The sequence below is a fragment of the Ambystoma mexicanum genome, chromosome 9, assembly GCF_040938575.1.
Source record: "Ambystoma mexicanum isolate Mex_15411 chromosome 9, UKY_AmexF1_1, whole genome shotgun sequence".
NCBI classification, from domain to species: domain Eukaryota; kingdom Metazoa; phylum Chordata; class Amphibia; order Caudata; family Ambystomatidae; genus Ambystoma; species Ambystoma mexicanum.
The window spans coordinates 1534854494-1534868449 of record NC_090931.1 but is presented as its reverse complement, the minus strand read 5'-3'; the positions used below and the strand labels follow the sequence as shown (position 1 = coordinate 1534868449).

General features: G+C 50.6%; 1 protein-coding gene across 3 annotated transcripts in view; it reads right to left on the bottom strand.

The window, feature by feature from the left end:
• LOC138489461 (zinc finger protein 551-like) overlaps nucleotides 1-13956 on the bottom strand; it is a 184399-nt gene that overhangs the window by 148258 nt on the left and 22185 nt on the right. For all 3 annotated transcript variants that reach the window (XM_069617182.1, XM_069617183.1, XM_069617184.1), the window contains one exon: nucleotides 11892-12018. In XM_069617182.1, coding sequence (XP_069473283.1) covers nucleotides 11892-12018 — 127 coding nt within the window. The remainder of the gene's footprint in view (nucleotides 1-11891; nucleotides 12019-13956) is intronic.

Here is a 13956-nt window from a genome sequence, read left to right as displayed (position 1 = left end):
GCCCTATGGGCAACCAAGAGTTATTGGAGGCAATCGCAGACCTGAAGGTGGCCTTGGAGACCAAACTGGGCCTAGCAATGGACGAACTGAAAGCTGCACTTGAGCTCAAGGTAGGAGCAGTGCAGGAGGACGTGAATCTCCTCCGGCAAGATGCAAGGTCACTTGCGGAGCGCACGGGGGCCCTAGAAAAAGAGGTGGCCCCGAACACGGCGGCCTGCGCGACCCACCAATCACAACTCCACGCCCTAGCGCAACGTGTGGGCAATCTGGAGAACAGGGCAGGGGAGGCAGAGGGATGCGCCCAGAGGAACAACATTCACATTGTCGGATTGCCAGAGGGTTCTGAGGGAACGAACCCCACCAAATTCATTGAATCCATGCTACTACAGGAGATACCCGGGGAGCCCTATCCCAAGGGTTCGCCGTGGAGAGGGCACACAGAGCCCTGACGAGGAAGCCGCCGCCCAGGAATCCCCCTAGGCCGGTGATCGCTAAGATCTTAAATTAAAGAGATCGGGAAAAAATCCTTGAGCACTTTCGGAAAGGAGGCACGATACAGAGGGGGGCCGCGCTTATAACGGCATACCCAGATTATACCTTGCAGGTACAGCGTAGCCGTATGAACTTTGGGTCGGTGAAAAGGAGATTGCGGGGAGCCAGCCACAAGTACATGCTGCTCTACCCAGCCAAACCGAAGGTATTCCACAAGGGTAGAACCTTGTTTTTTCATACTCCTGAGGACGCCATGGGATGGCTGGACGCGCAGAGTTGCCCCCAGGAATCGGAGATCCAGGATAACGATGGTGAAGATAAGTAGTATAGGTTTGGCGTTTCCAGGGCGCGGTGGCAAGAGACTTTGGGACTTGAATATAGCATGGTATATAACTGGCGGGTGTACATGCCAGAAGTAACAGTTATAAAGATGATCCGGGGGCACTGAGAAACTTTTGACATTAATAAGAGAGCTACACAGAGCCTGACCTCATAACCCCCCACCGAGTAGCTTAGTTAGGTCACTGGTAGTCCTGTGACACTGTGCTGGGCTCTGGGCCGGGGATTCTAGGGCAGAGCCAAACACAGGGGAGCCTGAGATCCAGGGATGGAGCTGGGCATTTGTTGGGGTTGGTGGCCGGGGTTGGGCATGTGGGGACGGGAGGGTTGTGCGGGGGTGCAGTGGTTTGAAGTTGGGGATTTGGGAGTTGGGCAGTGGGTTGGGTGGGGGTGGTGTTGGGGGGGAAGGGAAAGGGTAACAAGTCAAAATGTGAATCTCCGTAGGCAGGATAATAGGTGGAGGAGGAAGGTGGGACACTGCAATTATGGCGCCAGGGTGCCTTAAGAGTGGTCACCTGGAACGTCAGGGGCCTAAACAGCTATCTGAAACGAAACAGGGTGATGTATCTGAAAAGGATGAGGATTGATATAGCATTGTTACAGGAGACCCACCTCACTAGGGAGAAACTGGAGGTGGTCAAGAAGAAATGGAAGGGAAGGGGTGCCTGGGGGGGGGGGGGGGGGTTCCACGTATTCAGCATATGCAAGAGGAGTCATTACTTGGGTGGTGCCGCATGTACCATTTCAGCTGCTCCAGGTTGTGGCAGACCCGGACGGCAGACTGCTTGTTATTAAAGGGATGTTAGAAAACAGGGAAGTGTGCAGTGTGAACTTGTACGCCCCCAACAAAGACACAGTGGCCTATTATAGGACGCTGTACAGCAAAATTACCCCCCTGCTGGGGGCGGGATCCTATGGGGCGGAGACTTCAACTGTGTACTTAACCCTAGGGTGGACAGATCAGATGGCAAAATAGATAAACCCACCCCAGCAGCACGGGCGCTACGGGCCCTCCGGAGAGACTTTGACTTAACCAATGTCTGGAGGCTGCTACATCCTGTAGATAGGCAATACTCGCACTATACGGCATCACATGACCTTCACACAAGGTTGGACTACGTGTTCACCTCCACGGGGCTGGCAGAAGAGATTGAAGGTGCGGAATACAAGGCCAGGGTGCTCTCAGACCACTCCCCCCTGGTCCTGGAGTGGCGACACCAGCCCCCAAGGGCGCAGATCCCCACCTGGAGACTCAGGGACGAGGCCCTGCAGGATCCGGGATTCCGGGAGGACTTAAGGGAGGCGATCTCCGAATATTTTGAGATTAATACTGGTAGCGTTAGCTCCATGGGGACAGTGTGGGAGGCGTTTAAGGTGGTCATGCGAGGGGTCGCTATATCGAAATCCAAGGGACTCCAAGAGGGCTTAGAGCAGGAGTTGAGGGGAATTGAAGAAGAGCTGGAGGACATGGCACGCAGAGGGGGCACCTCCAACGAGGACAGAGATAGGACAAGGCAGCTACAACAAGCTAGCGGGGAATGTTGGGACAGGCTATGTAATATAAGCTACAAGACATATGTGGAAAGACAGCACGCGGGAGGAGATAAGCCGGGCAGGCTGCTGGCCTGGCTATACAAGAGCGAAAGGCCGCGATCAGTGATCAGAGAAATAGTAGGGGTTAAAGGGCAGACCCGGAATACCCAGGAGGTGGTGAATACAGAGTTCTTGAAATACTACAAACACCTCTATGAGGACCCAAGGGGTCCGAGAGACCATGCAATCAAGGAGACGTTGGAGGACGCAGACCTCCCCACCGTAGATGACACAGAACGTGCAGATCTAGACGCCCCTATTACAATGGAGGAACTCGAGCTGGTAGTCCAGCACCTGCCCACCTGTAAAGCCCCCGGATCGGATGGGCTGCCGAGCGAATTCAATAAAACTTACAAACAGAAGTTGCTCCCCCCACTGCTGGCCATGCTGAATGAGGCGTACGAGCAAGGAAGATTGCCAGAGTCCCTGCAGAGGCGGTGATCATCCCGCTTCAGAAACCGGGCAAGCTCAGCACGAACTGTGGGTCGTACAGACCCCTTTCAATGCTTAACCAGGATAGTAAAATCCTCACTGCAGTGCTAGCGGACAGGCTAAAGGCCGTTATTGGTAAATTGATACACACAGACCAAACAGGCTATGTCCCGGGCAGGAAGAACTGATAACCTCAGGAGGTTGCACCAAATCATTGACCAAACAAAAGACGACCCAGGAGAAATAGCTATAGTCTCATTAGACGCGGTCAAGGCCTTTGACTCAGTTAGATGGCCCTGGCTGACGCGGCCTTAGAGGGCTATGGAGTGGGTCTGGGTACCGCAGGTAGATGAAAATGTTATATAGCTCCCCGGTTGCTAGGGTTAAAACGGGGGCTAACATCGCAGATAAATGGCAGCTAAGCAGGGGGACCAGACAGGGTTGCCCGTGGTCACCCATGTTATACATACTGGCGTTGGAGCCACTGGCCATCTGCCTCAGACAATAATACGGAGAGATAGGCATCCGTACCGTGGGGGGCGTGCACCTTGTTTCCTTATATGCTGATGATATATTGTTCTATCTGCGCTTCCCGGAGGAGAACATGCAGTAAATACTGGATGTCATGGAGCAATTTTCTGCCCTCTCCGGCATAGCGGTGAACCCCAGAAAGTCCAGTGTGTTCCCCCTGAGGAGGTACAGGCAGGTCCGGCCCGAGAGCTTGCCAATATTGCCGATACCCTGGTGCACTAAATCGTTCCGATATCTCGGAATAGATATATATCATACAGCAGGAGAAGAACAAACACATAACACGGTGAAGGCAGTGGCAGGAATCAAAAAATAGCATGGGATTTTGGTCCAGATTACCCCTGGCGATGGTGGGTAGGGCCGCTCTGCTCAAAATGGTAGTCTTGCCTCGATTGCTGCACTTTTTTGTTAACATCCCGCACGTAATTCCAAGGCGCTTTTTTGCTAGTCTCCACGGCTTGTGCCGAGGCTTCATTTGGAACAACTCCAGAAGCAGGGTAGCCCTCTGGAAATTTCACAACTAGTGTGACCAGGGGAGGGGTGGGGGGATTAAACTTGCCGAACTTTGAACTGTATTACCTGGCAGGGCAGCTGCAGTATGTAGCTAGGTCGCTGTCCGATGACGAGACGGCAGAATCTAGACTGCTGTGTGGAGAACCGGCCCCCTTCTTCCTCAAAGAAGTGGTGTGGCTGCCTAAACCAAGTGTCCGGGAGATGGCGGGGCTTCTAGTACTTGGCTGGGAGCTGTGGCATAGAACGTGGCAGATGTCTGGACACCCGGTTCCGATCTCCGAGCAGGTGCCGCTGGCGCCACTATGCACAGGAGACCCCCAGCTGATGCAGGGGGTCCGCAAGTATTGGGAACCAGTTGGTTTGGCCACCTTGGGGGACATATGGCATGAGGGGGAGGCGGTAGAGTTCCTGAAACTGTCAGAAAATACGGGGTTGAACGAGGGACAGTATTTGACCTACATTAGAATGTCGAGAAGGGTGCGTGCAAGGAGGCCACCGTCGGTGCTCACAGCGCAACCAGACGCCACTATGGAGATAATATATGATGTCTCGGAGGGCGGGCACGAGGTTTCTCGTATATATGAGCTGCTGGGGACCAAGGTGGGGAAGGAATTGACTCAACTGAGACAAACGTGGGAGGAAGAGGTGGGGGAACCCATATCGGATGGGCTCTGGGAAAGCGCCCAGAGATACCATAAAAAAGTGTCCCGGAACGCCAGGCTCCAACAAATCCAACTGTATATCACGCATAGAGCATACCTCACCCCCGGTAGGATCGCCAGGTTTGGTGGTCGGGTGGCTCAGAAATGCCCTAGATGTGGGGAAGGGGAGGCCGGGCTGCTACACATGTTCTGGGCCTGCCCGGAGGTGGGAAGGTTTTGGTCAGAATTAAAGATAGGTCTAGCGGGATGCGGCATCACTATGGAGGTGGAGTCGGCCTGGGCATGCATGTTGGAGGGTTTCTCTAGGCCACGTAGCTCAAGGCATATAAGCAAAATGAAAGATCTAGCATACATCCTGGCCAAACGACGGATAGCAATGGGCTGGAAAGCGGCCCAGAGACCCAAGATAGAGCTGTGGTGGGCTGACCTGAAATGGGCAGAGGCAGAAACGACAGTCTGGTTTGAAATGGTATGTAGAGGGGAAGAGGAGGTAGGACCCCTAATTGAAGGGAGGCAGCTGGTGGCCACCATGAAAGGCCCGCCTCTGTCCGAGCACAGTGATGGTGAGACAGATAACGAGATGACAAACCTGCCTGAAGAATCACAGGTTGATGACAGGAACAAATTGGCTCAAGTTGGGTGGCTGGGGGGGGTGGGGAGCGGGCCTTACACAGCGTGTAACACTATGATGTTGAACTGTATGCGGATGTCCCAAGTTTTGTAATGTGTGGTGTGTTGTTATAATAAAAATGTGTTTAAAAAAAAAAAAACAGGCAGAAAAGCTCTGGATCATGGGTAAGAGCCGACCTGAGCTTTAAACAACCACAAATAAAAGTCAAGCAATTGGGAGATCGGCAGAAGCCATGGCTGCTCGAGCGTAGCAACACCTTAGTCCTGTCATCAGCTACAACAATACTGTGACTATAAGAAGGCATCTACGTAATGGCCATCTTGGATTGGGAGAACCCGTCCACAATTGGAACTAAAAGGAAAAGTCATCTTGCAATGGATTCCATTCCTAAAGCACCTTCCTAGGTCACCTGGCATAAGCTCCGCCCACCTGGTGCCTTTCTGGATGCTGCTCTTTTCCCATAATTAAGGAGCCCTCCAGCCTCTTTTCCTTTGCAGATGGGAGGCAGGTGCAAGTGGATCTAGGTCATCTGGCCTAAGTCCCGCCCACCAAGTGCCTTTCAGATTGTCTCTCTTTTTCCCCACTTAGCAAGCCCCACCCACCTGGTGCCTTCCTGGATGCCGCTCTTTTTCCCTACTTAAGGAGCCCTCCAGCCTCTTTTCCTTTACAGATTGAGCAGGTGCAAGTGGATCTAGGTCACCTGAACTAAGCACCACCCACCTTAGCCCTGCCTCTTCCTTCCTGCTCTTAACTCTTAGATCAAGGGCGTCTCTCGCCCGAGTAGATGAAGAAAAGGGCAGACGAAGAAAAGGGCAATTCCTGTTTGGACCCGTTTGCCCAGGGCCCAACCCTCTGCTCAGACAGCAGGTAAGCATGCACCAACATGTGTTTACCACATCTGTCCCCGCAGGCCATACCCACCCCCTCTGGTCCCCCCATGATGTTCCCTTGTGACCCCCCACCCTTCTCGCACACAGGTGTTGCCTGTTTTGCTTATGTCTTATACCCTGCTCTCTTGCTCCCCTCCAGCCTACTTCTGCAGGAGTCTGTCCTGATACATTCTGGTTTCATCCATCACCGTCTTGGCCGATGCTGGGTTTGACTATTATGAACTTCATTGATTCACGGTGCGTCACCCTTTCTCAACGCTCATGCTGGACTTCCTTTGCATCTTGTACTCATGGTGGCCCTGAATCATGCTGTTCCCATCTTCATCTTGTATCCTGGCTTGCAACATTGTGTTACTACTGACTTCTGCAATTGTATTCGCTCTCCAATCTTTTTGAATGCTTACTCTGTTCTCTCCTCCTCTCCCTTCTCCTATCTCCTTCCCTTACTTTATTCTATGCACCTACTCTATCAGAATTGTCCCGAGATCTAGTATTATAGTAACCTCGTCTGTCTCCTCCCTCTACTTGTTTTTTTTCTTCCCTCCACCCCCTCTCCAGCACTATCTGAAATGTCGTTGGGCCTAGTACAATAGTCGCTTGTTTTGTCGCCCCCCCTTTCTGCACCCCTCTCCCTCACCTTTTTTCTCTCTCTGGCTCAACCAGAAAGGTCATCAGGCCGAGTACGATAGTTAATTTCACATCCTTACTGTTCATGGCCTGTAAGAATGTCATTGTAGTTTCCCCTTTTCCCTCCCTTGCCTTGATGCGCTTTGAAACATGTGTAGGAGCTATATAAATAAACTATCATATCATATCCAAGCTTCATGTGAGCCTTTAGCCACCCATCATCAGCAGCAGTGAAACAAATCCAACACCCCAACATAATACGGTCATGACACCCACAGAGCTAAGCTAGTTCCGGCGGATGAGGCCATAACAAAGAGCCAGGTGCATGCTGCGGTCAAGAAGCCCCAAGTGCCACCAAAATGATACTGAAGAACCCGAGCACAATGCAGAAGACTGCGCATGTGTAACATATCCCGAGGTATCGTCACCGCTTTATATGGGGGAAGCCCCTTCCTACGGGGCCAGGGAGGTGAAGCTGCTACCCGATAGTCCCCCTGGGGGTGGTACTCCGCGGGAGGATCTCGTGGGGAGGGAGGACCCCATTGAGAGCAGTGACCACTTCAGGAGACCATGGTATCCCTTTGATCCTCCAACCTTCCCTCAAGACCCTTCCTATTCCACATCATCTATTACTTCCATGTACTGTAGTGACATATCGCTCTCCATTCTTCCCTCCAGTCCAATGCACTCAGACAGACATACCTTGGATGCTCTCATCTCTTCAGACATCCCCCTCTCCAACTCTCTCATTAGTCCTAGTCTGATCATTCTCTCCGATCCTCTCACCTGGACCTCAAGGGGCCCCCGGCTAAGCCCCCGCCCACACTGCCGACCTTCATCATTCAGCCTATGAAGCGATTGTCAGTTGGCGCTTTTGCCGCCACCTTCACTCCCCCTCCTAATACTTCCACTGACTCTTACTCTGACACAGCCCTTACTAACCTTCAGCTCTCCATCTCCAACACTCTGGACATTTTTGTCCTGGTCATGAGGATCTGCATGAAACCTGCCTCGGAGTGCAACTCCTGGTATGACTCCGACCAGGCCACTCATAAAAACGCAAGTGCAGAGCAGCTGAGTAGAAGGGTCCGGATTCAATTGCATCCTCTGACAAACTGGCCTGCTGCCTGCACCAAAGGCAATACAGACTCCATCTACTCGAAGAAGAGGGCCTATATCCAAGTCTGCATTTATGTGGCCACTAACATGGCTGAACTTTTCAAAATCTGTAAGGAACTCGCCAACCCTACTGCAGTCTCCACTTATCTGCCTTCCCTAGCCTTCTGCACTTCCCTAGCCTCTCACTTCATTTCTAAAACTCAGGATATATTTTCCTCACTCTCCTCACCCACTCTCAGCCCTCCCTTGGCCCCCCCCCACCCACCTATATTCTCCTTCTCCCATAACACTCGATGAGGTTTCTAGACAAGTTTGCTCTATGAAACTCTTCCAAACAGGTGCTCTCCTGCTCCTCCAAAACTTTCAAGGATAACGGAGTGTCCCTTGCTCCAGCCGTGGCCGATTTCTGCCATCACTCCTTTGGATCCTTCCCCTCACTCCTCAAGCACTCCCTTGTGCACACTCCTCAACAAGCCTTCTGCCGACCCTTCCCATCCGGCAAACTACCGCCCGATCTCCATTACCCCTTCCTGAAATTATATAAGTCATTTATAACGCACCTGTACACAAGTGTTTCTAGGTGCGACAAGGCAAGGAGGGGGAAACAGAAGGAGGACAAAGCAACAATCTTACTAGGTCTTGTGTCATTCAGATTGTGCAAGTGCGGGAAAGAGGGAGGGGAGTAGTGCCGGGGAGGGGGGGGGGAGGTGCAAGTAACCCAATAAGTGCTGCCTGAGGGTGGTTCATTAGTGCAGAGGGGACTGTAGGGTTGCAGATACAGACCCTTAAAGTGTTGAGGAATCCCAGAGGCAGTGTGAGGGCAACTAGACATGCAGGATCCGGGGCCCCAGTTCAGTTGGTGGCCAGGCGACCAGTGCGCTGAGCAGTCAGGGACATCAGCAGGGCAGAGGAAGAGAGAAAGCGGAAGCAAAAAGGAAGGTCTGGAGTTGCTTCAGGAGAGGTGGTTCTGCTCAAGTTTGAGAGAGGCAGGAAGGCTGTTCCAGAGGGAGGACACAGCCGATGAAAGATCTGCCCCCCACTCTCTGCTTGGAGAAGCATCTGACCCTCAGAGCTGGAGGTGGATGAGTGGAGAGCTTGAGAAGAAAGTTGTTTTGGAAGAGAAAGTTTGAGGTAGAGCGGTCCCAGGCCTCAGAAAGCCTTGTGGACGATGCAGAGGGTCTTGAACTTGATCCTTACAGCCACAGGGAGCCAGTGAAGAGATTTCAGAGCTGGAGAGATACGATCCCTGGGCTTGAGGACAAGGACAAGTCTTGCAGTCCTGTTCTGGATAGTTTGTAACGGTCGAAGAGTAGAGAGACAGATTTAGAAAAAGGCATTTGCAATAGTCTAGCCTAGAAAGGACCAGGGCTCTGGAGGGAGAGAGTGAGCTTCTCTGGGCAAGTGAGAAATGGCAGACTACCTCTCAAGAGGTGCAGCTGATAGGGTGACTTCTCAGAGGTGTCGGAGATGTGAGGAGAGAAGGAGAGGGTGGAGTTGAAGAGGACACCAAGGTTCTTTGCCTCACAGGAAGGAGCAGGAAGAGGGCCCAGGGTGGGCTTCCAGAGAGAGGAAAGGAAGGAGCAGGTGTCCCGATGAGGATTATCCCAGCCATACTGGCATTAAGGCAGAGATCATTGGCAGCACACCATTCCTGAATTGCAGCCAGACAGTCTGGTATGAGAGAAGGAGCAGAGGTGGCGGAGGGGAGCCTGAAGGAGGAGAGCTGGGTGTCATCCGCATAACACAAAGTTAGGGAATAATGTAGCGATGCAGTGGCCAAGAGGTGCAAAGTAGTGGTTGAAAAGCCAGGGAGAAAGGTTAGACCCCTGGGGAACACCACAAGAAGTGAGAGAGGGATATAAAAGAGGAAAGACCCCAGTGTGACCTGGACAGGTTGGTCAGTGAGAAAGGAGGTCAACCAGGCCAGGGCCTGATGGTGATGCCCAGGATGTCACGGAGGCGACCGAGCAGGATGGCATGGTTGACCGTGTCAAAGGCAGAGCATAGATCGAGGAGAATGAAGACAGAAGGAGATTAGAGTCAAGATTAGAGAGGGTAAACTCTTGGGAGAAGCTGGCCATCTCCCAGCTTACCCACTACACTGAATCTGTTGGTTGTCTCCACGACCACCATTCTGGGTTCAGAGCTACCAGAGGCACAGAAACTGCTCTCCTGAACACCTGTGAAGACTTGCTCTCTAATCTCGACTCCAGCTCTCCTTCCGTTTTCATCCTTCATGACCTATCCTCTGCCTTTGATATGGTCAATCATGTCACCCTGATAAATTAGCTCTGTGATAACCTTGGCATCACGGACCTGGCTTTGGACTGGTTGACCTTCCTCTCTAACCGACCTTCCCAGGTACAACTGGGCTCTTTTCTCTCCTCCATCTCACTCACTACCTGCGGTTTCCCCTCAGGGCTCTATCCTCTCACCTTAGCTTTTCAACATCTACCTGGTCCCTCTAGCCCATTTGATCTCCAGTGTTATGCGGAGGACAGGCAGCTCTCCTTCATGCTCTGCCTCCTCCTCTTCCTGTCATTCCTGACGGCCTGTCTGCTATTCAGGCATGGTGTACGGCTAACTATCTCTGCCTTGATGTCAGTGAGACAGAGGTCCTTCTCATCAGGACCCCTGTTCCCTCTTTCCCTCCCACACTATGGCCCCACTCCCCTCATCTTCGACTCCTCATCTCCTGACTCAATAGACCTTGCCAATAAGGCCTACTGTCAGCTGCAACTCCCCAGAGGCATTCTCCCTTTCCTCACCTTCCCCAGAAACTCTGTCTCCAGAGCTCTGGGCCTCTCCAGACTGAACTACTGCAATATCCTCTTTCTCAATCTGCCTAACACCTCCCTCTACCCCCTTCGACTAATCCAAAACAGGACAGCAAGACCTATCCTTGGCCTCAAGCCCAGGGACACCATCTCTTCAGCCCTAAAATCTCTCCACTGGCTCCTGGTTTTCTGCAAGGATCAAGTTCAAGACCCTCTGTATCAGGCTTCCTGGGATATCTATCCTCGCCATCCTTGAGAGGATAGCTCAGAGGCAAACCGCTCGCCTTGGAAGCAAGACGACGTGGAGTAGCAGGTTCGATCCCCAAGTCCACGCTTAGAAACCTCCGGGTATTTAGCGCGTTACAAATAACCAATTATAAATAGAGTTGGACATTTGGAAGACATATGCACTGAGCACTTCAGCGTCCCTGGCGTGCATCAAGAAGATCAAGAAGTCAGTCCCATATGGAGCATGATACATTGATGAGTAGAAAGTATAATCTCTAGTCATAGGATGGCACTGCCTCTAAATGGCCACACAGTTCAGAACATTCCCCAGTGTCTGTGACCCACTAGCTGGGGTCGGTCCACATTCCTGATGACCAATGGTTTGCAGTTGTAAATATACTCCTGTAATGTCGTACATGTCGTAACCAAGTGCACCTTCAGCCTCTTGAAATATAAAACAGTAGCTGCTACTTGTTGTAACGTCCTATTAAAAACAAGCATTGGCAAAGCCAACAGTTTTTGCCTGTGTATAGGTATTAGATCGGCATTTGTCAGCGACAGCTATCATATGCACAGGTGATCACACCATTTTCCATCTGTTGGCAATGGTATGGCTAGGTAGTATAATTATGGCAAATACAGATCCTAAACCTACCCAAAAGCCAAAGCTATTGGCTTTCCCAGTGCTTGTTAGCAACTCTATTGTTTGCTTCTTGCTGCCTTTTATCTGCTCCTAGGCTCCATCTCGGGCACAACGCTGACACTATTGCCCTTTTCCCAGAACAGGTGCGCCTTCCATCTGCTCATAGGCTCAATCTCGGGCACAATGATGACGCTATAGCCCTTTTCCCAGAGCTGTTCACTTTCGTCTGTTCTCTCAGCATCTGTTCTAAGTGCAGTGGTTTCTTTTCACTGCTCATTCTCCTTATGCCTCTTATGCTCCTACTATGTAGGGCTTCCCATCTCACCTACACAATATATCAGTGGCATGAGATAATCTTACAATTTGCTTCAGGTACATAAAACAAAGACAACCAATTCTGAGGTGTAACTTTACCCAGAGAGAGCAGAGCTTGGTGAACCTCCTTCATCACATTCCTGTAGAGTTCCTTCTGCCATTCCTTCAAAATCTCCCACTCCTCTTCAGAGAAACAGGCAGGAGCATCATGGAAGGTGGCCTGCACCTGGAACAGAACATGAGACATCAATTATTCACCAATTCCATTCAGTGAAATACTTCAGTCAATTAATATCAAATTAATGTTACCCCTGTGTTACTACATTTCCACAAAACATGTCTTGTACTATCATCTATATTTTACAATATCTGCACATCATTTGTTTTCGATAAGAAGATACAGCGACAGACTACAAGATTAAATCGAAACATGCAATAGACTTAGCTGCATTTAAATTGTGTCAAGTACAAACCTAACTAGGGACCAATGAAGCACTGTACAAGAAACATGAATCGCTTCAAGTTGCATAACGGGAGGGACAGAATCGGGATGGGATTTGAGATTGTGTGGATAGACAGGGGAGTCGTTCAGGGCTATGGGCTGGGATGCGTGTCGGCTGTCTGATTACTTATCTCTGGACAGGATTTTCTTTGATTAGGTGAGCCTTCAGTTCCTTCCATAATTTCACAGGTTTTGGGGCGAGTCTGAAGAGTGTTAAATACAATTCCAGATCCTGGGGGCATAGTTAGAGAAGGTTTCAGTTCTGGCCTCTTCTTAGTTGCCATTTAGAGATGAAGTCCGGCTACATCACCAAAGTAAGTGTTGTGGGTTCAATGCCAGGCAGTCTGTCACATACTAGAGGGCTCCCCCCCCCCCAAATGACATTTGCATGGTTGCAAGGGCAACCAGGCTCACTGGGCAGACTTCAGACTGTGCCAAAGTGTGTTGCCTGACTCTTGGGGAAGAAGGTGCGGTGCTGTGTGGGGGCAGGTGTCACCACTTGCTACATGATGTAGAGTCTGAGGGTGGGCCAGGGAGGATCCACTGGTTGCTGGATCCCAGTACGTTGGAAGGGGCGAACAACTTTAACATGGACATAACCCTGTCCCATAAGAGGATTTCCAAGCTTTGTTTAACATCTCAAATTCAAGCACTCCTGTGCACAACCATCCCAAATCTGTGTGACCTACAGCAGGTGGCAGACTCCCATTTCCTACATGTTTTTTGCACGTGGTCTATAAATCCTGACAGAAGAACACTTGGCTTGCCATGGAGAAAGGATTTACCAAGTCATGCCTGCAAAGAGAAAAGTGCATTAGAAATAACAGAATCTGGAACACACAGGGTCCACTGTGACAACACTGCTCCCACATGCTAACATCTTGCGTGGGCAACCACCACCAAGAGAACATTATTTTACAGGTTCTCATACATTGGGTGTAAACATGAAATGCAGAGCCCCACTGCATCACTCCTGAATTTGCTGTCCATTAGGTGGAATTCCAAGATGGCGGCTGACATTCATAAAAGCATGGAGCGCCTACAGGGAGGGGCCTCAGAGGTGACAAACAAATCACAAACTATTACTGCTTAATAAATCCAGTTTCAAGCTTGAAAAATATATATCAGAATGCAGTTAAGCAAGGATGGTAACCTGGCCAGGGACAGTCCACTATATATGTTCCGGGCTTTTTGACAGTAGTACTGCTGTTTGGAATGAAAGAGTTCTGGACAGAGTTGAAGGTGAAAGCAGAAGGAGATTAAGGTGGAGCAAGAGAGATGAGAGCGAAAGAGATGAGGAGTGTAAAGGGTAGGGAGGAACGTCAGGGTAAGTGAGCTGGTTCAAAGGGGAGCTAATGGAAGAGAGTATCATGGAAGGAGTGTAGCAAGGTTGGAGGTGACTTCAAGGAAGAAGTATAGGAATATATTAAGGTCAAAGGTGAGATCAGATGGATGTGAGGGGTCAGAAATGTGAGCTTGACTTAAACAACAAGTCTATCTCTCCACTTGTGGCAAAGAGCTCAACACAACTTCTTCAGAAATAAAGCTCTTCAACAATTCATCAGTATCACCAACAATGTTTTATCAGGAGGATTCCACAACAGTTCATAAAACACTTTAGTGGTCTTGCCAATTCCTCTTCTACACAACTTTAACCACAAC